We start from the raw sequence: 25,657 nt of genomic DNA, 5'->3' as shown, positions 1-25,657 counted from the left end.
TCAATTCAGCCATAGCATTGCTGGGTTTGTACTCCCAAGAGATCATAGATAAACAGAGCTGTATGAAAATATTTATAGCTGCGCTTTTAGTGGTGGCAAAAAACTGGAAAACGAAGGGATGCCCTTCAATTGGGGAATGGCTGAACAAATTGCGGTATATGTTGGTGATGGAATACTATTGTGCTCAAAGGAATAATAAACTGGCAGAATTCCATGTGAACTGGAAAGACCTCCAGGAATTGATGTGGAGTGAAAGGAGCAGAACCAGAAGAACATTGTATACAGAGACTGATATACTATGGTAAAATCGAATGCAATGGACTTCTGTACCAGCAGCAATGCAATGACCCAGGACAATTCTGAGGGATTTATGGAAAAGATGCTACCCACATTCAGAGGAAGGACTGCAGGAGTGGAAACACAGAAGAAAAACAACCGCTTGAACACATGGGTTGATGCGGGCATGGTTGGGGATGTAGACACTAAACGACCACACCAATGTAACTATCAATAATATGTAAATAAGTCTTGATTGATCACACATGTTAAAACCATTGGAAATGCGCGTTGGATATTGGGGTGGGGTTGAAGGGGGTGAAGGGGAAAGTAAAAACAAGAATCATGTAACTACGGAAAATGTTTCTAAAAAATAAAATATTAAAAAATAAAAATAAAAAAATAAAAAATGAGAATAATCTGATTTGTAAATCAGAATTATTCCAATTCTCTAAAAGTAGGGGAAATAACAGTACATTTGACATTTTTCAGTTTAATTTTACCTGGCAATAAAGTCATCATATATTGCTGTCTTTGTTTTGAAAATCAGTCCATGAGAATATTACTGACAATATGCAGTAAGGAATTAAGTATCAAGCTAAGTTACACACAATTTTTTCAGCCAAATTAATGACAAACTTGAATACAGTAAATTTGTACTGCGAAAGTCAATGACAAACTACAGGGGGGAAAAACAACTGTGAAGAAATTTAACCAAGATGCCTCTTACCCAACTGTTCAAATTCCTCTCTGACAACCATGACCTTCCTATAAGACTTTTTTGGTCATTGATTATCCCAGTGGAAGGGAAGAATGTTGAAGTTGGAAATAGGAGAGAAGACAGAGATTGCAGCAGATTAGCTCAGCAACTTGAGAAACAAACAGAAAATAAATGATAAATAGAATGGAAGTCTTAGCACAAATAGAAAGCTGGAGACATTAAGTAAAGACATTACTAAATAAAGTGAGCAAATGAGTGTAAAATGTTTGCTGAAATTTAGAAAAGGAAAAAGGATGAGAAGGAAAAAGAGAGTAAAGGAAAGGAAGATAGAGGGCATTAAAAGAGAAGAGGATAAAAAATAGAAGACATTTATTCATTAAGCATTTATTATGTGCCTGGAGAGGTAAAGAAGGAAAGGAGAGGAAGAGGAAAGCAAAGCTTTGAATGAAAGAAGCTAGGGATTCTAAGGGGTAACGGTAAGAAGTACTTCCAGATATGAGGAACAAAAAAAAAAAAAAAAGGGTTAGGGAAAGTGAGAAAGGAAAGAAGGAAGGATCACTGCATTTTAAGGCTGGAAAGGGCTTTAAGGATCTAATAATCTCATTTGTAAAATGAAGATAAAACTGGAAGGGAAAGTGACTTGCCCAAGGTCATACCAATATTTAGAGCCTGAGCTAGGAAATGAATTGAGGTTTCTAGACAGCCAATGTGGTACTTTTTCCAGTATAAAATAGGCAGATAGGTATTGGATATGGTAGAAGAGAGAGTAAAGAACACTTGCAGATCTCCTTCAACTTGCCCTTCCCAGGAAACTATCAACATTGCTTTGATAGCCCAAGTAAAGATGCTAGATTCTACATGTCTGAGGAAAGGAGAGGAGAAAAGACAATATTGTTTCTCTGATAGGATCCTCTCTCTGGCAACTGAAGAAACCAATCCTTCATTGCTTCGAAACTATCAATTTCTGGGTGTCCAGTTAAGAAATACAAGCACTGAAACCAATTGGCAATTGCAAAAAGTACCCTGTGTAGGAGAATAGTTGATAAAGAATGGGTTTCCAGAAGACATCAATTTAACTGTTTAGTTAGTCCTGAGTAGGACTGTGTTAACCTCCAAAAGGAAAAAAGATATAAAGGCAAAAGAAGTATACAGATATAATCAACATCCCAGAGAAAAGCCCAGAGACAAATTACTGAAGCTGTTGTGTTAATTTCCTTCCAAAATAACATTAAGCCATATTGTGGCTTTCCAACATCATTTATTTTAGTAAGAACAATATAAAAAGAAAGTTTCCCCAAAAACCTGCAACTTGAAAAAAATCTAAATAACTTGAGAATGATTATAAATAACAGCTTGATATTTTCAATAATTAAATTTAAATTTGTCTTAATTTGTTGTCTCTGTTTTTTCAAGTGAAATAATATCATAATGGGTTTGAAGAGAACATCTCAGGTTTGAAGAGAATATCTACTAAAGAAGTTGAAATAAGTAGGAGAAAAAACAAAGGATAGTTAAGTAATGGAAATAAATACAAAATAAAAGGGAAAATCCAAAACATGTGATCTATTATATTTACTATTTGGATTCATAAATACTGTTATTGAAGGAGGGAATGACTACCATTTGCTTTATGCAAATGCTTAAGTAACAGAGAACATGAAACTTAATAAATTATCACCTTGGAAATAAATATGTAGAATATGCAAGGAAATTTCACAGAAAGTAGCATATTATTTTAATAAACAAAGACAAACTTATAAAAAATAATGTGACATCAAAAAGATTATATCTGCTTATATGGTTGCAAAATATAAAAAACCCCATTCAATAGGAGAAATATTGGTCTGAACTGCAGCTACTGATACAAATAAAACAATGCTTGGTAAATCACATATAAAGCAATTTTGGATAGTTCCTCTTGTGGTTGAAAGAAAAATGCTCATATGTCTGAAAATCTTTGTGATTAAGATACCAAAATCTTCACCTTTTGTACTAGATGATGCAACAGATGAAGTTAAAAGATGCTCATCTGATTACATATGTAAGACATGTTGTCAAAACTAATGCCAGGCAAAACTTGTTATTTCTTTCTAAGCCTTCAAATGGCAATGACAAATTCAGAGAAAATTAGGATAATTGATGGATATTATATGGGAGATTTACATTGGAATTTTCTATGCCAGAACTCAATTGATGTTAACACAAAAGGTAGCAACATGGATAGAATAACTGCACTTGGAGTCAGGAAGACATGAGTTCGAATCCTGTCTTGGAAACATGATAGTTATGTGACCATGGAGAAGTCACTTAATATCTCTTGGCCACAGTTTCACCATCTGTAAAATGAGGGAGCTAGAAATGATGGATCAATTGTAATCTATGCTTATATGAAAACACAGCTCTACACTTCATTAAAGATGGAGTCTCTCATGCAATATGACACATTTCATATGCTTTACAAAGCTACAATCAGTATTTATTTTATTTTAAATTCTTTTATTTAATTAATTTAGAATATTTTTCCATGGTTACATGATTCCTGTTCTTTCCCTTTCCCCCTCCCACACCCTCCTGTAGCCAATGAGCAATTCCACTGTTTTTTTTTTTTAAACCCTTAACTTCGGTGTATTGTCTCATAGGTGGAAGAGTGGTAAGGGAGGGCAATGGGGGTCAAGTGACTTGCCCAGGGTTACACAGCTGGGAAGTGGCTGAGGCCGGATTTGAACCTAGGACCTCCTGTCTCTAGGCCTGACTCTCAATCCACTGAGCTACCCAGCTGCCCCCTATCCACTGGGTTTTTTACATGTCATTGATCAAGACCTATTTCCATATTATTAATATTTGCATTAGTGTGATCACTTAAAAGTCTATATCCCCAATTATATCCCCATCGACCTATGTGATCAAGCAGTTGTTTTTCTTCTGTGTTTCTGCTCCCACGGTTCTTTCTCTGGATGCGAATAGTGTTCTTTCTCATAAGTCCCTCAGAATTGTCCTGGGTCATTGCATTGATGCTAGTAGAGAAGTCCATTACATTTGATTGTGCCACAGTGTATCAGTCTCTGTGTACAATGTTCTCCTGGTTCTGCTCCTTTCACTCTGCATTAGTTCCTGGAGGTTGTTCCAGTTCACATGGAATTCTGCCAGTTCACTATTCCTTTCAGCATAATAGTATTCCATCACCAACAGATACCACAATTTGTTTAGCCATTCCCCAATCAAAGGGCATTCTTCTCATTTTCCTTTTTTTTTTTTTTTTTGCCACAAGGAGCACAGCTATAAATATTTTTGTACACATCTTTTCCCTTATTATCTCTCTGGGGTATAAATCCAGCAGTGGTATGGCTGGATCAAAAGGCAGACAGTCTTTTAAAGCCTTTTGGGCATAGTTCCAAATTGCCATCCAGAATGGTTGGAGCAATTCACAACTCCACTAGCAATGCATTAATGTCCCAATTTTGCCACATCCCCTCCAACATTTATTACTTTCCTTTGCTGTCATTTTAGCCAATCTGCCAGGTGTAAGGTGGTACCTCAGAGTTGTTTTGATTTGCATTTCTCTAATTATAAGAGATTTAGAACACTTTTTCATGTGCTTATTGATAGATCTAATTTCTTTATCTGAAAACTGCCTATTCATGTCCCTTACCCATTTATCAAATGGCTTTTTCAATTGATTTAGCTCCTTATAAATTTGAGTAATTAGACGTCTGTCAGAGGTTTTTGTTATATTTTTTCCCAATTTGTTACTTCCCTTCTAATTTTGACTGCATTGTTTTTGTTTGTACAAAACCTTTTTCATTTAATGAAATCAAAATTATTTATTCTACATTTTGGAATGTTTTCTAACTCTTCCTCAGTCTTAAAATCTTTCCTTTCCCATTGATAGATCTGACAAGTAAACTATTCTATGTTCATCTAATTTACTTACAGTGTCCTTCTTTACATCAGATGGTCATTCATCCATTCTGAATTTATCTTGGTGTAGGGTGTGAGATATTGATCTAAACCTAATCTCTCCCATACTGTTTTCTAATTTTTCCAGCTCTTTTTGTCAAATAGTGGATTTCTGTCCCAAAAGATGGGTACAAATCATTATTTTAAGTTGTTACAGGAGTAATCAGCTTTATTAAGAATAAGATTCAGTAATGCTCCCCGCCACCCACAATTACATGTAAAAACAATTTTTGGCATTCATTTTCTAACATTTTCAGTTCCAAATTTTCTCCTTCCTTCCTGAGTTAGCAATTTGCTATACCAACACATGTGCTGTCATATAAAATATTATTTCCATATTCATCATTTTGTAGAAGACACATAAAAAAACCATGAAGGAAATGAAAAGAAAAATGCTATGCTTTGATCTACATTCACATCCATCAGTTCTTTCTCTGGAGGTAGATAGCATTTTTCATCATAAGCCTCTGGCATTGTTTTGGTTCACTGTATTGCTATAAGCAGCTAAGTCACTGATTTCCAAAGTGGGCACCACCGCCCCCTGGTGGGTGCTGCAGCGATCCAGGGAAGTGGTGATGGCCACAGATGCATTTGGGGGCAGTGAATAACTGTAAGGGGGCGGTGATAGTATGTGACAGGGGGCGCTAAGTAATATTTTTTCTGGAAAGGGGGTGGTAGGCCAAAAAAGTTTGGGAACCACTGAGCTAAGTTATTCATAGTTGTTCATCTTGTGGTATTGCTGTTACTGGGTACAATGTCCTGGTTTTGCTCACTTCACTTTGTATCAGATCATGTAAGTCTTTCCAGGTTTTTCTGAAATTCTCCTGCTTATCATTTTATATAGCACAAGAGTATTCCATTACATACCACAATTTGTTCAGTCACTCAGTCCACAACTGAAGGACATGCCCTCAGTTTCCAATTCTTTGTCATCACCAAAAGAGCTGCTATAAATATTTTTGTAAAAGTAGATCCTTTCCCCTTTTTTATGATCTCTCTGGTATATAGACCAAGTAGTGATATTAAAGGATCAAAGGGAATGCATTATCTGACAGCCCTTTGGGAATAGTTCCACATTTGAAAAGGCAGTTCTTAAGAAGAAACTAAGGCCATGTAAGACACATGGGAAAAAATATTCCAAATCATTATTAATCAGAAAAATTTAAATTAAAGCAATTCTGAGGTTCCACCTCATATTCATCAAGCTGGCAAAGAAGACAAAAACAGAAAATGACCACTTGGAGGGGTTGTGGAAAAACAAGCACATTGATGAAGCATTGTTGGACCTCAGAAGGGGTACAACCATTCTGGAAAGCAAACTGGAATTATACATGAAACACTACTAAATAGTGAATGCCCTTTGAATCAGTTGTGCCACTACTAAGTTTAAACTCAGAAAAGGATCAAAGAAAGAAGAAATGGACTTACATATTTATATGCTTTTTTTTTTTGTGGGGGCAAAAGACCAGAAATTAAGGAGATACCTAGCAACTGGAGAATGGCAGAATTATGATATATAAATATGATGGAATTCTATTTTGCTGGAAGAAATTGGGGATTAGATGGTTTTAAAGAGACATGGAAAATTTTGTATAAATTGATGCAGAGTGAAGTAAACAGAACCAGAACAACAATTTATGCAATATAACATCAATATTATAAAATGGACAATTTTGAAGATTAAAAAATTTATGTAAGAATCAAATGAGCAGAATACATTTTGAAAGTTTTAAGAAATATGATCGCTATTACAGAGAACCTATGATGAAGCGTGCTGTCTACCTGCTAACAGAAAGGTGAAAGATTCAGAATGCAGAATGAGACAAATATTTTTTGAGCAGAGGCAATGAGGGAATTTGCTTTGCTTGATTGCATCTTTATTGCAGAAAATGTGTTTCTCTTCTTTTTTTCAGTGAATAGGGTTGGTGGGAGAGAGAGAGAAAATAAGATTTCTATAAATTAAAAAATAAACTTTAGTTTAAAAAAAAGACAACATTAAATAGCAACAACACACAGGCTAAATATGACAACATCATGATACAGTTTTTATTAAAGCTTAAAAAGTGATCTTGCATTCTTTTAGTAGCTGCATTGCTATCAGTTACTGTTGCTGTTTAGTGTTATTTTGCCTAATTAGGTTTTGTAAATTTTTCTGTCTGCTGTATCAAGTAAAAATTTATCAATAAAAAAGGTAAATCTAAAAAAAATCCTAACTAGACCCAATCATTCCTGAAATGTATTGTCTTAGTTTTCCTCACATTTTTAAACTCCTAAAAAAAGTTTTCTACCCATGTTACTTCCATTTACTTTCTCTTTACTTGCTTAACTCCTTGTAATATGGATACAACTGACACCAAACTGTATCTGCTCTCTCCAAACTTACCTGTGATATCTTAGTTGCCAAATTTAATGCTCTTTTTTTCTGACCTGATCATTCTTAATTTATCTGTTGAATGTAACTATATGTGACACTAATGATCACTCTTTTCCTTTTCTTGTCCTCTCTGAATTTTCACCACACCATATTATCGTGGATTTCCCCTACCTAGATGATCACTTCATTCCAAACTCTAACATATCCTCTACTCAGCTATGAAATCAATGTTCTTGAAATGCTGGCTATATTTCACCTCCCCACATGTGATAACCTCCAGTGATTCCCTATTACCTCCAGGATCAAAACCAAAGGAATATGGCAGTTAAAGCACTTCATAATCTGGCCTCTTCCTAACTTTCCAGGCTTCCTTTATCTTACTCCCTTCCATGTATTCTGCAATCAAATGAACACTGATCTCTTTTCTGTTTCTCATGCTTGCCTCTTGACTAAGCATTTTCATTGTCCTCCATACTTGGAATTCTCTTTCTATTCATCTCCACTTCCTAGTTTACCTGGGTTCCTAAAAGTCTCAGCTAGTCTCACCCCCTGCAAGAAACCATCTTTGTGGGTAGCTGAGGGCATTTAGAGAAGTAGGTTATGGGAAATAAGTAGGTTAGGATGCTTGTAGGAGAATTAATATGTATTCTAAAGTAATCAAGTATGAGAGCAGGAATTAGGGAAGAGATACAAATAAGGAAATAAGCCAGATACTGAACTCATTGAGGAAGGAAGGGGAGTGACCTGGAGGTTTGTCAACAACTGCCAGAATTTTGAATAGATATAAATTGCCTGAACCTCAAAGCAAGAGAGGTTAACTGAGTGATAGAGGACAAAGAAGTATAATGGGGAGGAAAGAGTATTTCAACTCCCTCACCTCAACCAGTGAACTGTAAGGATTGAGTGAAGCTACAGTTAGTATTGGAAAGACTAGCTAGAGATGGCAAAGCCAGATTTCAATGATATCTATCTAGAAGATGAGAAGAATGGGAAAGGAAAAGATTTAGAACAAAGGGACATTTGTTGCCTATGGAACAGACATTCTAGAAGGCATAGAGGAAGGGTTGGTGCTATTTGGTTGGAACTTTGGGGGAGAAAGGTTCAGAGGTCTAAGAATAAGGAATTGAATGGTGAGGGATAGAGAACTAGGTTTGGATAATGATTTACAGGGATTCAGAATACGTGGGATGTATAGGGTCCGACCAGGTAAGACAATGCTCATCAATGAGTGATTAAGTAATGAAGGAGCTATTCTCTTTCCTATAGGAGGTTAGAGATAAGAATGGAGAAAAGTGCAACATGAGATGGAAAGCACAATGTTCAGATAGTCAGTTCCATTTCATTCCTCTTCCCTCTGAAGGCTGGAGACTAGGCAGGAAACAGCAGAGCAAGAAACAGAAGCTGAATATGTACAGCAAATTGAAGTCCCACTCCTCACTGACTTTCTTTTTCCTTTTCCATCAAGGGACAGGCTCATCAAGAGAGACATGGTCTAAGGTCAAAGGGAAGGTTGCTCCTATATGCATTGGAAGTTCTCTATATCTCAACTGGGAGATAAGACTGGCAGCAGTAAGTGGAAATTACCTTGAGCTGATACAGATAGAAGTTCTTCTGTAGGCCTCTAGCAGCCTACCCTCAGAAGCATATGCAGTAGGAAGTGAAAGTCTCTCAGCACAGGGGGAGAGTTGCTTTGGGGCAGATGGCAGTTAGTCAGATAGATACCTTTGTAGAGAGTTGTTTGTTGTCTCCTGTGAGCAGTTTTTTTCTTTTCTTTTTTTTAGCCATTTCTTGTCTTCCTTAATATGCTGCCTAGTACAGAGGAGGAACTTAATAAATGCTGGGTGATTGATTAAAACTCAATAAATATTTATTAAATACCTATAAATATACATAAAAACCTATATAAGTAATACATATAAGTTTTAAAAAAAACTATGCTAGGTCTCAAGAATAAAAAGACAAAGTCAAAATAGTTGTTGCCTTCAGATGGTTACATTCTACTGTGGAATAAAACATGAATGAGCTAAGTACAATAAATGACAATGAGAGAAGGAGAACAAGAGCTCTAAGAGTAAAACTCATAAAGAGAACTCTAAGAAAATCTGAAGAGGGATAAAATAGGAGATGAAGGTTGACATAGTGAATAAAGTACAAGACCTGGAATACCTGAATTTGAATCTTGCCTCAGATATTTACAAATTAAATATCCCTGGTTAAGTTGTCTAACAGCTATTAGCCTTAGTTAACTGATTTGTAAAATGGAGATAACAATAGCAACTACATTTATTTCATAGGTATCTCATATTGTTGTGAATATCAAATGCGTTACTATAGGTAAAATGTTTTGCAAATCTTAGTGATATATAAACAATAGCTATTAGTATTATAAGCTGGGGCTTCATGGAGTCAGGAGCCCCTGAATTGAGCCTTAAGTAAAATGTAAGGATTCTGAAAAAGCAGAAAAGAGACTATAACTATGTAAGAATAATGTCTGTATGGATACATAAAAGAAGCAGATAGCATATAAAATTTGGGAAAAACTGATGTCTAGTTTTGTTGAAACAAAGAATATATGCAAAAGAGAAATCAGAAAAGTAAATCTGAGACAGAATGAAGTGCCAGGCTAAGAATTTCTTATTTTATTCAAGAAACAACATGGAATCATTGAAGATTTCTGAATAGGGCAGGAGGCAATACATTTAAGAATATTATTTTGGCAGCTATGTGAAGGATGGATTGGAAAAGAGAATGAAAACAAGCAGGCTATTACAATAGTTCAAACAATAAACAAGGTGAATCTAAATTAGGCCATGTAACTACAGAGAAGACTGATTTTGAGACACATAGTGACAAAATCAACAAAACCTGAAAAATGAGTGAATGGGGGTATAGGGAGAATTGGGGAGAAAGAAAATTTGGTTTGATCTCAAAGTTATAAACCTGGGTGTATGGAAGTACAGTGGTCACCTCAACAAAAATAGGAAAGTTGGGGCAGAGCCAAGAAAGCAGAGAAGATATACAGATCTACCTCTATCAAATTACGCATTATGATATAATGCCTCAAAATGAATTCTGGAGCAGCATGACCCACAAATAGATCGGGTACAATAATTTTTTAGCACAAAACAACTCAGAGGGCTGGCACAAAAGGTCTAGTGTACTGGGGTAGAAGTGGAGCGTAAAGCAACAAGCCAAGATAGATCCCACTACAGCACCAGGCCTTGGGGGTAGCTGAATCTGCAGCAAAAGCTTCTGGAACTCTTAGCTACAGATAGTAATGTGGGATTGGACAACTGCTTAGAGGATTACAGGAGTCCCTTTGTTGGCTCTAGGTTTAAGGCTCTTGTTACTTTGTCCATATGCAGATCCAGTTTACAGTCCTGGGTCAGGGTCTAGGGGAGGAGGTATACTAGCATACACCAGCACTTATAGCCACAGGAGGGAAGAGGACCTTGGTCACAGTTCCATGGTGGAAAAGAGTGCTTGTGGTTACTTATAAATCACAGAACAGGCTGGGAGAGTATTAAATACAACTTTCCTGATACCAAAACACCTTGGAAGAACCAAAAGCTTATAGATCCCCTGTAAGAAGGGAAATTATGAAGGTTGAAGGTAGGGAAAGAGAGAGAAAAAAACTCTGGTCCAGACCAGCAGAGGCCCGGACCGGGTGAGAGTTAAAAGATTAATTAAACCAGGCTACTAGCTACAAGGCCTTAGCAATTAGAGAGGCAAAGAAGCCTCCTTAAGGTAGAGACTCTAGAAACGCCAAGGGAGGTGAAAGGAGGTCAGCCTAACTTACCCACGTGACAATTCAGAGGGGAAGCCGCCTGAGGTCTCAGCAGAGATCCTTCGGCACCAAGTTCAAAGCACAAACTGCCTCAACAGGAAGTTACCATCATACTTGGAAGGACAGCAGCTTTCGTCACTTCCTGGACCTACCTCTAATTCAAGTGGACAAATGGTAGCCTCAACACTGTTTTGGACTGCCCAAAGGGCAGTCACTTGTTCTTGATTTGTTACTTATTGTCACATGTGGGTAACTCATCTCCCCTCCCCACTAAGGGAGGTGGGGATGACATTACCTCTGGTGGCTAGAGTTTTAACTATGAATCGGGTAGAGCTAATTCCATTTACACACCCCAGAGCTAGTTCTGAAGGCAGCTGTACAAAGAACCTGAAGCTTGGATCAATGCTCCCTTTACTACAGTTACAGAGCCCAACTTTTAACAGTTCTTTAAGTTAAAAGAAAAAGGCTAGAAAGTGAGCAAACAACAACAACAAAAAGGAAACTCAACAAATTAAGTTATTTTGGTGACAGGGAAGACCAAGACACAAACTTAAAAGAAAACAACAAAGTCAATACTGCTGCCTCTAAGAAAATTATTAATTGTTCTCAAACCCAAAAAGAATTAATGAAAGAGCTCAAAAAGGACTTTAAAAAACAAATAAGAGAGGTAGAAGAAAAAATGGGAAAAGAAATGAGTGATACAGAAAATCATGGGAAAAAAGGGTTTTGATAAAGGAGGCATAAAAATTACTGAAGAAATTAATATCTTAAAAAGCAAAATTGGCCAAATGGAAAAAGATATACGCAAATGTAATGAAGAGAAGAACTCCTTAAAAGGCAGAACTGGCCATTTGGAAAGGGAGATACAAAAATTCACTGAAAAAAAGAACTCTTTAAAAGTAGAAGTGTCCATCAAGACACAATCAAACAAAGTGAAAAGAATGAAAATATAGAAGAAAATGTGAAATATCTCATTGGAAAAACAAATGACCCGAAAAATAAATCCAGGAGAGATAATACAAGAATTACTGGAATATCTGAAAGCCATGATGAAAAAGTAAGCTTAGATATTAACTTTCAAGAAATTATAAAGGAAAACTGCCCTGATATTCTACAACCAGAGGGTAAAATAAAATTAAAAGAATCCATTGATTTCTTCCTGAAAAAGATTCCAAAAGGAAAACTCCCAGGAACGTCATAGCCAAATTCCACAACTCCCAGATCAAGGAGAAAATATTGCAAGTAGTCAAAAAAAAAATTAAAATATGTGAAGACATAGTCAGAATAACATAAAACCTAGCATATTCTGCAATAAAGGATTGGAGGGCCTGGAATATGATATTCCAAAGGGCAAATGTAAGAGGGAGGAGGGGATTTTTATTGGGTAAATATTAAAAGGTTGGTCGCCAGGGGATTGAACAATTATCAGTCCCCAATTAAGAATAATCTCAAGTTAAAATGACTTTTATGGAAATTTATTTACAAATGAGAAGAGGAAGTAGAAATTAGGAAATAAGAGAGAGGATAAGATAGGATAAATAATCTAACACAGTAGGTAATTTGCTCTGATCCCCTAGTTCAATCCAGGTAGATCTAATTAACCCTCAGCCCAGGGAAATCTGGCCTTGATCCCAAGGCTGGGAAGCCAGATGCCACAGCTTCAGTCACAGAGTCTCTATTAAAAGGAAGTTCCTTAAGAGAAGTTCAGGAAGATTCAGTCTTAACACTTACCACCGGGAACAATCTCACCAGCTCCAGACCTCCTCCGAATCCGGCCACAAATCAGAAGAGCTCCTTAAGGTCCCATTCACAAACCAGAAGAGAAAGCCCAGCTGAATGAGATCTCTTTTTAAAGGGACCTCTTTTGTGTCACTTCCTGTGGCCTCCTCTTAGTTTACATGTCCAATCACAACAGATGCTTTTCTTAAGACTGCCCTTGAGGCAGTCAGTAAATTCTGATTTCTTACTCTAGCACACATGGGTTACAGACAACCCAAATTGTGGGTTAAATGGAGATGTTTTCACCTTTGGTGATTAAATCTAAAGATAGGCAGGGTAGATTTAATCTCATTATCACACAAAGAATCGAGGACTTTAAGCAAGAATCACTCATCCAGCAAAACTGAGCGTAATTCTTCAGGGAGAAAAATAGGTATTCAATGAACTAACATTTCAAACATTCCTAATGAAAAGAAATGAGCTGAACGGCAAACTGGACTCTCAAATACAAGACTCAAAAAACCCCAACAACATAAAAAAGTAAATGGGAAAGAGAAATCAAAAGACATTTTAAAAGATTTAATCTGTTTACATCCCTACATGGGAAGGTGATTCTTGCTAAGAACTTTATCATTATTAGGGCAGTTATACATAATAGAAGGCATGCTTATGAGTTGAATATGATGGGATGATATCTAAAAAAAATAAAATTAAGGAATGAGAAAAAACAATGAGTTGGAAGAAGGGGGAACAGAGAAACAGAGATAAATTATCTAAAAAAAAAAAGGCATGAAGGAGTGTTTACAGTGGAGGAAAAGATGGAGGAGGGAGAAGGAGGAAAGCATTTGAACCTTACTCTCATTGGAATTGGCTCAAAGAAGGAAGAACACACATAATCAACTGGGTATAGAAATCTATCTTATCCTACAGGAAAGTAGGAGAGGAAGGGATAAGAGAAGTGAGGTAGGGGTGATAGAAAAGATAGAAAACTGGGGGGTATTTGAGGGTGGACAGAATGAAAGGAGAGAGAAAAGGATAAATGGGGAGGGGAAATAGGATGAAGAGTAATTACACAATAATCATAATGGTAAAAAAAATCTCTAAAAAAGGTCTCATTTATAAAATGTAGAGAAATTAGTCAAATGTATAAATGTTCAAAGGCTATGAACAAGCAATTCTCAAAGTAATTAAAGGTCTCTATAGTTATGTAAACAAATTGTTCTAAATCGCTAACAATTCTCACCTCACAACTGTCACACTGGTTATTATGACAGAAAAGGAAAATGACAAAACTTGGAGATGTGGGAAAAAGCAATATTGAGAGAGTTGTGAACTAATTTAACCATTCTAATTAGCAATTTGGACCTATGCCAAAAGGGCTATAAAACAGTACACACCTTTTGACCTGTTAATACCATTACTAGAGTTGTATCCCAAACAGATAAAAAAAAACAAAGGATAAAGACTTATATGTACAAAAATATTTAAAGCAGTTTTTTTGAGGAGATACCCATCAACTGAGGAAAGCCTGAATAAATTATATGATTGTAATGCATAAGAAATGAGAAGGAGTTCAGAAAAATCTCGGAAGACATGAACTGAAGCAGAGTGAAATAAACAGAACCAGAACACTGTACAAAGTGACAGCAATACTATATGATGAACAACTGTAAATAACTAAGCTATTTTCAGCAATACAATGATCCAAACCAATCCCAATGTCTCAAAAATTCTAGGTATACCCAGTTGATTATGTATGTTCTTCCTTCTAGCCATGGGAGAATATTGGGTTTCCATTCAAATGAAAAGTCATTAGCTTAGGAAACCCCACAGTTTTAGAGGCTCTCCCCAGGATATAAATTAATCTTAAAAGCTGAGGAAAAAAAAACACTCTACTGAACTCCTTTTATGACTCAGGAAAATGGTAAAGCAAAGGAGAACTAAAAGTCAATAATATTAATGAATACTGATTTTAAAATTTAAATAAAATTCTGTCAAGCAATCCTAGAAGTCATTTAAGGAAATCATTCATTAAAACTAAGAAGGATTTATACAAGGGATGAAAGGATAGTTTACCATCAGGAAAACAATCAACAAAGATTAAGAAAGCAAGAAAGGGAGACATTTCATGTGGCAAACTATGGAAGAAGAAGGGAGAATATGGATAAAGGGCATAAGTAGAGGATTAATCTTAGTAAGGAGAAGTGACACCTTGTTCTAGACTGGACTAACTGGGAAGGCAGGTAAAATAAAGAAAAGTTTGGGGATTTTGAATAGGGAAGGAAAAGGAATTTCCTTAAAATGACAAAACTTTAAAGGAATGCATTAAATGTGTGAAAAAATGTTTTTATGTCAACAGGGCACTTACCATTATTTATAAAATTTTGTCTTCTAGCAGGGACTTTCAAGGACATTATGTCTGAACTGAGACCATTTAGTGATGTAAGAAGCCTTCTGCCTAGAGAAGCACAGCTGGCTTTTGAAGCACAAATAAATCTTGCTTAGAACATAATTTGTTTTATAATTTCTACTTCCTTGGGGAATTAACTTAATTTTTAAACTGAAAAGATAACTAGGAAAAAATGTAAGTAATGTCAGTATTCCTGCAATTACTTAAATATAATGGGGGGGGGGAGACCCCATAGGTAGGAGTAGAGGTCAAGAGATCTGGGTGATCTTTAACAAGTTGTTCCATTTTTCTCAATCTTAGTTACTTTATCCAAAAAAATTGGCGTTTGTGTAAGAGATCTCTGAAGTTCCTTTTAAATTCCAGGAACCAATGACCATCTAAATCACTTTTAGGTCTTTTAAAACCACAGTAAAAGTAAAAACAAGACTGAGGAGTTCTAATATAAAAGCTTTAATGTTAAAAAATGTTTAAACCATGTTGGTTTAGGAGCCATAAAATGGATAAGGCTTAGGTGTATTTTGAGTGTGAAAGTTTCATGTTGAATCTCTCTGGAAAATACTGACTTTTGATTAAACAAATTAATAAGAAGATAAAATGAAAAATAATCTGCCAAAATTAAATTTTTGGGTTTTGTAATCAACAAGAAGGTATGGCAAGTAAACTCATTCTTTGTTTAAATTCAAATCAAGCAAGCTTTTGTTCAATTCTTTCTCCTTTCAAATTTCCATTTCTGTTACCATAGGAACCCCCTTGCTGACAGCTCTTCAAGCATAGCAACTGGCCAAGCTTAGCTAGGGAAGTGAAAAGGGAAAGGAGTCAAAGGGCAGAATTTGACTCATGAGAATCAGAATACCAACCTTTGTTACTCCACTAAGGGCCTGGTAACCATAGAAACTATAGGCTGTAGAGGACTGAAAGGGTTTGAAATATCATCTTTACATCCACAAAATGTGAAATCAAATATAAAATGTGCTCAAAAATTTACAAACACTAACCAGTTTCCTAGAGGACCTATTTAGGATAAGTTATAAGTAATTAAAATTATTTTTAATCTTTTATTTATATCTTTCAGTGAAAAGAAGCATCTAACTTTAAGGCCCCCAATATCACTTATTCTTTCATTAGATAATTTCTAGCTTGCCTAATAAATATGACTCTGAAACTTCCTTTTCTGTCTTGTTATGCCAATTTTTAAAAATTTCATTCCAACAAATGACATACTCATTTTCAGAAAGGTTTTGATATCATAAGGTCCAACTTACTGGTAGTTATAACTTCTGTTTCTGAAACTTAAAAGAAGAAGCTCTTCCTTTAATAGTTTATACATTTGATTCTTCTTTTGGAACCCTTTCTGAGATGCTGATCACATGAGCTACTTCTGAATCATAAATATTTTAGAAGATAATATCTACACAAACTATTAAAAAAGAAAAATGACTTTTTGAAAGACTGAAGAATTCTGATTTATACAATATGGTCAACCTTAATTCCAGAGTGCCCACTGATGAAACATGCTACCCATCGCTTAATAGAACCACGATAGATTCAAGATGTAAAAAGAGATTTTTTTTTTTGGACATGGTCTGTATGAGAATTGGTTTAACCTGACTATATGTATTTGTTACAAAGGCATTGTTTTTCTTCCCTTACTCCCCTCCCCATTGGAGATAGAGAAAATAGGTGTTTGTTAATTTTTTTAAATAGAAAAGAAATAAGAAAAAACTATGTAAAAGAATTATCTAGTTTTTAGAACTTTTTTAAATTAGAAAAAAGATTATTTTAAGAATACAAATTATCTATGTATTTTGTAAACCTCAAAGTGTTATACAAAAATAAGCCATTGTTATTATAAGTTAATGAAAGAATGCTAAGCTAGCTCAGCAAAGTAATAATTGTACATATTCATTACTTTTTAAAGAAAAAACAAAAACAAAAAGAAGCAACTTTACAGGTACACAGATTTGGAAGGGAACATGGAACAAGTAAATGGTAAATGCATTAATCGGTTACTGTTGTTTCTTAGTTTAATTTTATTAATTTATATTCTTTTTTACAAAGAGGGAAAATGGTTCAAATTTCAGTGTTTTGGTTGGAAATACACATTGTTTGGTTCACTGGTTTCAGATGCACCTGAATTTCTAGTATTAACAATAAAATTTTAAAATATTAGATTAACATTTTTATATCCACTTTACAAGTGTTTTAAAGAATAGTTTTGTCAAATAAGCAAATTTTCAAGGAAAACAGCTTTACATTTTAAACATTATTTTGTTTAGGAGTTGAAAATAAATGTGGTCAATTTCCAAGCATTAACATTTTTCATTTTAGAAATTTACAAGTCTTTGTCTTCTATCTCCCAACATTTAGAGGAACAAATTCATTATTATTCTAAGAAAAATATAATAATAAAAAAAATCTTTAAAAAATTTATAGATGCACATTTGTACAAATGTAGAAATACAAATGAATTGTGGATTATCTGCTGTTTTAGAATATCTTTTTTTGTAGATTATTTTAAATTGATTCTTCAATCCCTTCAGGAATAGCCAAAAATCACAGAATGACAGAGCTGGACTACAGCAGCCATCTGGTATAATTTATGCTTGAACAAGATTTACCTATCTAACATATGGGCCATCCAGCCTTTTTCAAGTAAGATGGAAACCACTTCTTCCTGAGACAGTTCATTCTACTTTTGGATAGCTCTGCTTATGAGTAAAGTTTTTTTTTTTAAATAACAAATTTCCACATAAGTTTTCCAAAGTTATATGATCCATATTATCTTCCTCCCTTTTCCCCCCTGCTCCTCCTGGAGCTGACAAGTAGTTCAATCTGGGTTATACATGTATTATCTAGGAAAACATATTTCCATATTAATCATTTTTGTAAGTGAATAATCTTATTAAACCCAAACCCCAAAACTTATACCCAAATAAAGAAGTGATAAATCGTGTTTTAGTTGACATTTTTACTCCAACAGTTCTTTCCATGAGGAAGTTTTTTGTTATAAGTCTAAAATCACTTTGCAACTTCTACCCATTGCTACTTGTTCTGCCTTCTGAAGCCAAACACAACAAATCTAATCCTCTTCCACACGACAATCCTTCAAATACAACTAATATTGCCTCTCCCCGCCAAGCCTTCTCCATGCAATACATCAAATTTATTCAACCAGTTTTTCTAGGATATAAACTCAAGGCCCTTGACTATTCAGGTTGCCCTCCTCTGACTATTTAACTCATCAAAGTTCTCCCTCAGATGTGCTGAATATTTCATATATGTTAAGGCCAGGTTTGATTGTAGTAGACCTATTACCAAATTAATCTTGCATACTACGATTTTTAAAAAAACAAACCAAAAAACCTTACCTTCTGTGTATATTGGTTCCAAGGCAGAAGAGCAGTAAGGGTTAGGTAATACGGGTTAGGTGACTTGCCCAGGGTCATACACCTAGAAGTATCTAAAGCCAGATTTGAATCCAGTACCTCCTGTCTCTAGGTCTGACTCTCAATCCACTGAGCCACCTAGCAGCCCAAGACTGACTTAATTATTGAGCTATTATATCACCCTATTATACACCTCTATTCTGCACTGTAAGGCAACAAGTAATTTCCCTCTATCATTTTCCTCTCAGCTGTGTTTCTGATCCTTTGGACTTCATTGCCATGACTCAGATTCCTCCTCACCCCAGAACTTTCTTCAACACTTTGTGTCTTCTCACCCCAGAATTTCTCTTCTTATGTCAACCTCTTTGTTCCATTAATGAGCTCCTCCTTGAGCCACCATTTTGGGGATGGACCCAGGTTCAGGTCCGTTATGCTTTGGAATGTCTGTTGTATTGCCTTGCCTATAAAGAGTTGATATAATGAAAATCTTCCTGGAAATTTTTCTGAATAAGTTGAAAGGATACAGTAAAGATGAAAGTAAGTAAATAGAACTAAAATAATCAAAGGTACTGTCACTTCCAGGCCTTTTCTCTGCCATTATTACTCAAAAATCTCTTTTTCTTTGATGTTCACTCCATCTATCTATATTATCTTCCTCAAACCTTGTTGCAGTCATCTACTTGGCCTTTCCCCCACTTTCTCCTTCATTTTATAAGGAGTTTAATATCCAATTCATAATATTTCATTCCTGACCCTTGCCCTTATATTTGGGCATTTCAATAGAAAAATTGGTGTCACCTCAAACACCTAATCAGCTTTCATAACCTACATTACTCTGAACTCCCAAATCTACATATTTAGCCCTCTTATCTCTTTTTAAGTTTTAATTCTGTACTGTCAACTAGATATTTCCACCTGGACTGTAGTAGGCACCTCAGACTCAACATAACCAAAAGAGAACTAATTATCTCTCTTAGAAAGAAAAAAAACACATAATACCTTACTTAGCATGGCTTTCTAGACTATGAACCAAGTATATTTAATAAAACTATAAAATTTGAAAGCATTTTGAAGAAAATTAGGTTTATATTAACACCTCACACCATATACCAAGAAAAGTTCCAAACTACATGCATTAAGTCATGACTTAAGATATTAAAAATCACATTATATTGGGGCAGCTGGGTAGCTCAGTGGATTGAGAGTCAGGCCTAGGGACAGGAGGTCCTAGGTTCAAATCTGACCTCAGACACTTCCCAGCTGTGTGACCCTGGGCAAATCACTTGACCCCCATTGCCCACCCTTACCACTCTTCCACCTAGGAGCCAATACACAGAAGTTAAGAGTTTAAAAAAAAATAAAATAAATCACATTATAAAAAAATTAGGAGTAGAGAAGAAATTACATTTCAGACTTATAGATAGAATAAGAGTTTATGCTCCAATAAGGATTAGAAAGATCAGAGAAGATAACATAGACAATGTTGATTACAGAAAATGAAATAGTTTTTCTACAAAGAAAAACTATTACAGTTAAAAATTAGAAGGGAAACAGGAAAATGTGTTCAAAAAATCTTTGCAGCAAATTTCTCTGATAAAGGATTCATTTTGTGAAGAGTGAATCAAACTTTCTTTGTCTATCTAATCAACAACTTTTAAGTTAATCAATCAAAAACTTAAGTTCCCCTAACTTAGTACTTTACCAGTCACTAAAAGGATGAGAGTTCACAAGTCACTTGCTAGAGTGGGTGACAACTCCAGAGACCACTGCTCCACCACTGGGCAGTGCTAGACAAATTGAAAGATTACAACTGGTTCCCATAAAGTGGGGAAGGGTCAGGAAGTGATGTGGAAAAAGGACTATAAAAAGTCCTAAACTACTTCTCCTTTGGACTCTGTGTTGGTGAGTTGGACTGGAGGAGGAGACTCTTTCTCTGGATTCTGCGGTGGTGAGTGGAGTGATCCCTTTCTTGGTTTTTCTGTGAAGAGACCCTCTCTGCTCCTTGGCAGGATACTCCCTTCAGCTTGAGTTCTGGTGAGATTCTTGGCAGGTCTTAGCTTCCTGATTCTTTAGCATCTCCTGGCATTTCAGCTTCCTAATTAGGATTTTGGATTGTGGTGAGATTCACTTTTGGATTTGCATTTGTGGTGTGGAGACATGAGGATTTAAATCAGTGACCACAATATTATTTTAGAGTTCTCATATTTAGCATAAAACCTAAATTTAAATTCTTTTAAATTCTAAGATAAATTCCAAAATAATTTGCTTTGATCTGCATCCAGTCTCCATCAGTTCTTTCTCTGAAGGTATATAACATTTTCATCATGAGTCTTCTACAAGTTTTCTTGGATCATTATATTACTGATAATAGCTGTTATTCACAGTTGATCATTATACATTATTGCTGTTACTATTACAATGTTCTTCTCGTTCTGCTCATTATTTGCATCAAGTCACGTAAATCTTTCCAAGTTTTTCTGTACAGAACTGTTCATTTTTATAATGTTTTGTTGATGTTTAAATTAATCTGGTTCTAAGATATATATGGAACTGATTCAGATTTATAAGAATATGAGCCACTATTCAATTGATAAATGATAAACAGATATAAGGAGGTAGTTTTCTAAAGAAGAAATAGAAACAACCAATAGCCCTAGGAAAATATTCTCCAAATCTTTAAAAACTGAGAAACTGAGAAATGCAAACTAAGCCATTCTGAGGTTCTAACTCATTCTCATCAGACTGGAAAAACTGACCCCAAAGAAGACAGTGATAAATGCTGGTGGGGCATTAGGAAAACTGGTAAATTAGTGCACTGTTGGTGGAGCCAGGAATTGGCCAAGTTATTCTGGAAAACAATTTGTTACTCTTGACCCAAAAGTTACTAAACTGTGCATTCCTGTTGATCTAGTACTACTAGGCCTAGAGCCAAAGGAGAAGGAAAAGTCCCCATATATACAAAAATATTTATAGCAACTCTTTTTGTGATGGCAAAAGACTGGAATCTATAGAGATGCTCATCGATTGGGGAATAGCTGAATAAATTATAGTATTAACTAATGTAACAGAATACTATTGTGCTATAAGAAATTATGAAATAATACAGTTCTAGAGAAACCTGGGGAAAAAAACTTGTATAGACTGGGACAGAGTAAAATGAGCAGAACCAGATTAATTTAAACATCAACAAAACATTATAAAAATGAACAATTCTGTACAGAAAAACTTGGAAAGATTTACATGAATTGATGCAAAGAGAAGTGAGCAGAACCAGGAGAAGAACACTGTAACAGTAACAGCAATAATGTATAATGATCAACTGTGCTGTTGGTGGAGTTGTGATTTAATCCAATCATTCTGGAGAGTAATTTGAAATTATGCCCAAAGGGCTTTAAATATTGTGCATACTCTTTGATCTAGTGAAATCACTGCTAGGTCTATATCCCAAAGAGATAAAAAATAGGGGAAATTCTACCTATTTGTAGAAAAACATTTATAACAGCTCTTTTTGTGGTAGCAAAGAATTAGAAATTGAGTGGATGTTCATCAGTCAGGGACTAGCTGAACAAGTTACGGAGTATATGATTGTAAGGGAATACTATTATGCTTTAAGAAATGATGAACAGGATGATTCCAGAAAAACCCATAAAGATTTACATGAACTGATACAAAGTGAAGTGAGCAAGAACAGAACATTATACACAGTAACAGCAATACTGTTTGATGAACAATTGTTAATGACCTAGCTATTCCCAGCAATACAGTGATAAAAGACAGTCAACTCATGATGAAAATGCCATCATTCTCCAGAGAAAGAATTGATGAAATCTGAATGCAGACCAAAACATGAAATATTTCACTTTCTTCTTTTTTTTTTTCAGTTTGAAATCTCTTCCACAAAACGATCAATCTGGGAAAATACTTTATATTATTGTGCATGTGAAATCTTTATGAGATTAATTACTATCTCAAGGAGAAAGGGTAGAAATTTGAACTCAAAACTTTTAAAAAGAATGTTAAAAATTGTTTTTACATGTAAACAGGGAAAAATTTTTAAAGAAAGAAAATACAGGACCACAAAAGAAAATGTTAGAGAAACCAGAGTTATCAAGGTCACTTTATTCTTGGACTAGTACTGAGAAATCCATAATGAGGGTGCCCTTTAGCCAGGCTGAACTAAGTAACATGCAGACCACTCATTAGCTTTCAATAGTTAGTCATAAAATCTTTGATCTGTAGATCAAATACCATATTATGCAAAACACACAAAACTAACAGAAGATATAAACAAGGATATAGTCCTAGCTATACACTTTAACTAGTTAACTGTTCTTCAACCACTGGGGAATCTTTTATTATAGATGGGCATACTGCCATATTGTAAAAAGAAACAAACCAGAATATAAGTAGATTACGGGTTATTAGAACTGATGGAAGGACTAATTGATAATTTTCAGTTTGAATAGAATATTTTCCTGACACCAGTTGAAGAACAATATTTCACTGGGTCAGAGATTGCTTCTAATCAAAACCAATGCTAATTATTCCTTTTTAGATATTTGGGAGGAGGAACAAGAGAAAAATAAAGTACCAGGTAAGTTAGTTAAAGTGAGTCGTTCTCATGGTAATCATAGGATTGCTATCAATTGCTATCAATCTATTTTAGAATGACTGCTAAAAATTCTTCTTTCTTTTTGTCAAATCCAATTCTCATTCAATAAAGTGCTCTCAAGAACTTAAGCTTCTAAAGTCACCACTTGAAGTAAATAAAGGCAAAAGTGGAAAACATATCCTCATAATCCTCAATGTGTATATTCCACATCATAATTTAAAGAGGTCCAGCTCTTCTATTGCTAATAAAAAAGAAAACATATCCTTGTCCATATGTAATATATAATATAAAATATCTACAAAAGGTTTACATATGTAAACCATAAATGTCAAATGTCTTGCTAGTTGCTTAAATGTCACTGAAAATGAAAAATATCCATTTAGTTCTTGGTTGAAAAATATGTAAAAAAACAGAAACCATTATAGGAATTACCTAAATTTTACCTAAAAAAGTTTTAAAATTCAATTGGAATACTAAAAATGTTATTTTTTAAATGACACTAATTTTAATTCAATCAACAATTCTAATTCTGAGCTAGTCCTTCTCAAGTTTCTGTAGAAATGGTTAAGGACCAGAAACTAATGAATATGTTTAATCAAGAGAAGAAATTCAAATTTATTAAACCAACTACTTGAAAACTAAAACAGAATCAACAAATTGACAATCCTTGTTATAATGACACATGTAGATGATTTTTTTATCTCCATTTACTTGAAAAGTTACTCTAATCTAATTAAAATATACACCTTAAAAGATAAAAATATTATAATTTAACATAAAGGCACAGTACTTTTGTAATTACATTTTAATTTTTAAATGGTTAGAGTCTTCATTCTATCCAAGAATTTCAAATCACCATGTGTACAACATAAAGAATCAACAAGTATTTCCGACATTTCAAACAATGTAATTTAAGTCAAATATGAACTTTAAAAGCTAATGCAACAATCATGCAGAATACTCAAAGCCAAAAGTGATGTGTATTTTTCATTTTAGATATTATGGATGTGTGTGTGTATATATATATATATGCATGTTACAGACATTGTTTATATCTGTATGTATATATAAATAGCAAGGCAACATCAGAGTTATTTTAGAACAATTCTTACCTCCATCGCTAAAGCTGCTGTCTGTTGATCATAATGATTCAGAAGATTAGGCATGAAGGTAGTATTATAAGGCAGGTCTTGGCACATCCTCAAGGTGATAGGCTCACAAGAAAATAAACTGTGCCCTCTTAGGTACCCCACAAACATAGTCATGGACCAAAGACAGAAGAATATCCAACTTATAGCCATCCTTCTTGGATCTGAATAATATTCAGATAAACAGGCCTACTCAATATACTTTTAGATATCATGCACCTGCAGGTCTCTGCTTGAAAATATTTCTCTGCTTCTTGCTGTTAAGCTTTGCAAACAGTTAAATATTCTTTGCATTGACAGAGCTTTGTTAACCTCATCTGACAAAAGGCATTTGTTTTTGGTTTCACAATACAGGTAAATGACATCATCTTGTCTTTTCTTTTCACTTTATTATATAGATTGCATTTGACTAACATGTCAAGTTGATTAACCACATTCCCAAACAACAGATCCCATCTTAGTAGACCAGCTATTTCTTCCTTTAATTGACAGACCTGAAAAACATAAAAAGAGAAGAAAAAATTAGATACTTCCTCTAAGAATGCTATATAGTTGCATGTCTAAGTTCTTTGGTGAGAGACAATATTTAGATATATAAGAAAATATACCCAATATCCTCATAAAATATTTCTATATGTTTTTAAATGTTATTTAGGTTAGAGCTCACAAAGGAAATTAACCATAAGCTACACTTAATGGCAAATTAAATATTTTATCAGAGTAAATATGGACTTCAATTATGTGATTCTGATAACTGTGTTCCTTTGTCTATGATAGTATTTTTTCATTTGTCATAGAATCTAAAATGAGACTACCTTCTAAAGAACCATATATTATTGTCCTAAATTTAATGTTTCACTTTTAGATTGTGTATAATTACTTCAAAATAAGTTATTAAATGTTAAAAGTGTAAAGATTTTGTGAAGAAAGATCTTACATTTCAACATATAGGAATACTGAATTATACTTGTTTGAAACTGGCTTAATAGTAAATTCTAGATAGAGACATAAAAGTCACCTTTTAAAAAAAGACAGATTTAAACTAGTGACAATCACATGGTTTAACCCAGAACATAGCATCCTATTAGAGGATTATGCTACAAAAGCCAGCATCATTCATTAAGCAGTCTCTGATTTCCTGAGCTGGAAATGAAAGGCCATTTACTCAATTTAGAAATACCCTATACATATAAACAGTGGGGGATTCACAAGCTAGGGCTCCTATCTATCATGGAGCAACTAGAGCTAGAATTCTAGAGCTAGACAT

The 25,657-nt window shown here is 34.6% G+C and overlaps 1 protein-coding gene across 1 annotated transcript in view; it reads right to left on the bottom strand.

Annotated features, from left to right (window-relative positions):
• The window catches only part of FZD3 (frizzled class receptor 3), a 30,841-nt gene extending 6,298 nt beyond the window's left edge, over window positions 1–24,543 (bottom strand). The window contains exon 1 of the mRNA XM_044659521.1: window positions 24,355–24,543. Coding sequence (XP_044515456.1) covers window positions 24,355–24,543 — 189 coding nt within the window. The remainder of the gene's footprint in view (window positions 1–24,354) is intronic.
• Between the last annotated feature and the right edge of the window lie 1,114 nt (window positions 24,544–25,657).

Source organism: Gracilinanus agilis, chromosome 2, assembly GCF_016433145.1.
Source record: "Gracilinanus agilis isolate LMUSP501 chromosome 2, AgileGrace, whole genome shotgun sequence".
In the NCBI taxonomy this organism is placed as follows: domain Eukaryota; kingdom Metazoa; phylum Chordata; class Mammalia; order Didelphimorphia; family Didelphidae; genus Gracilinanus; species Gracilinanus agilis.
This window is presented reverse-complemented; position numbering and strand designations above follow the sequence as displayed.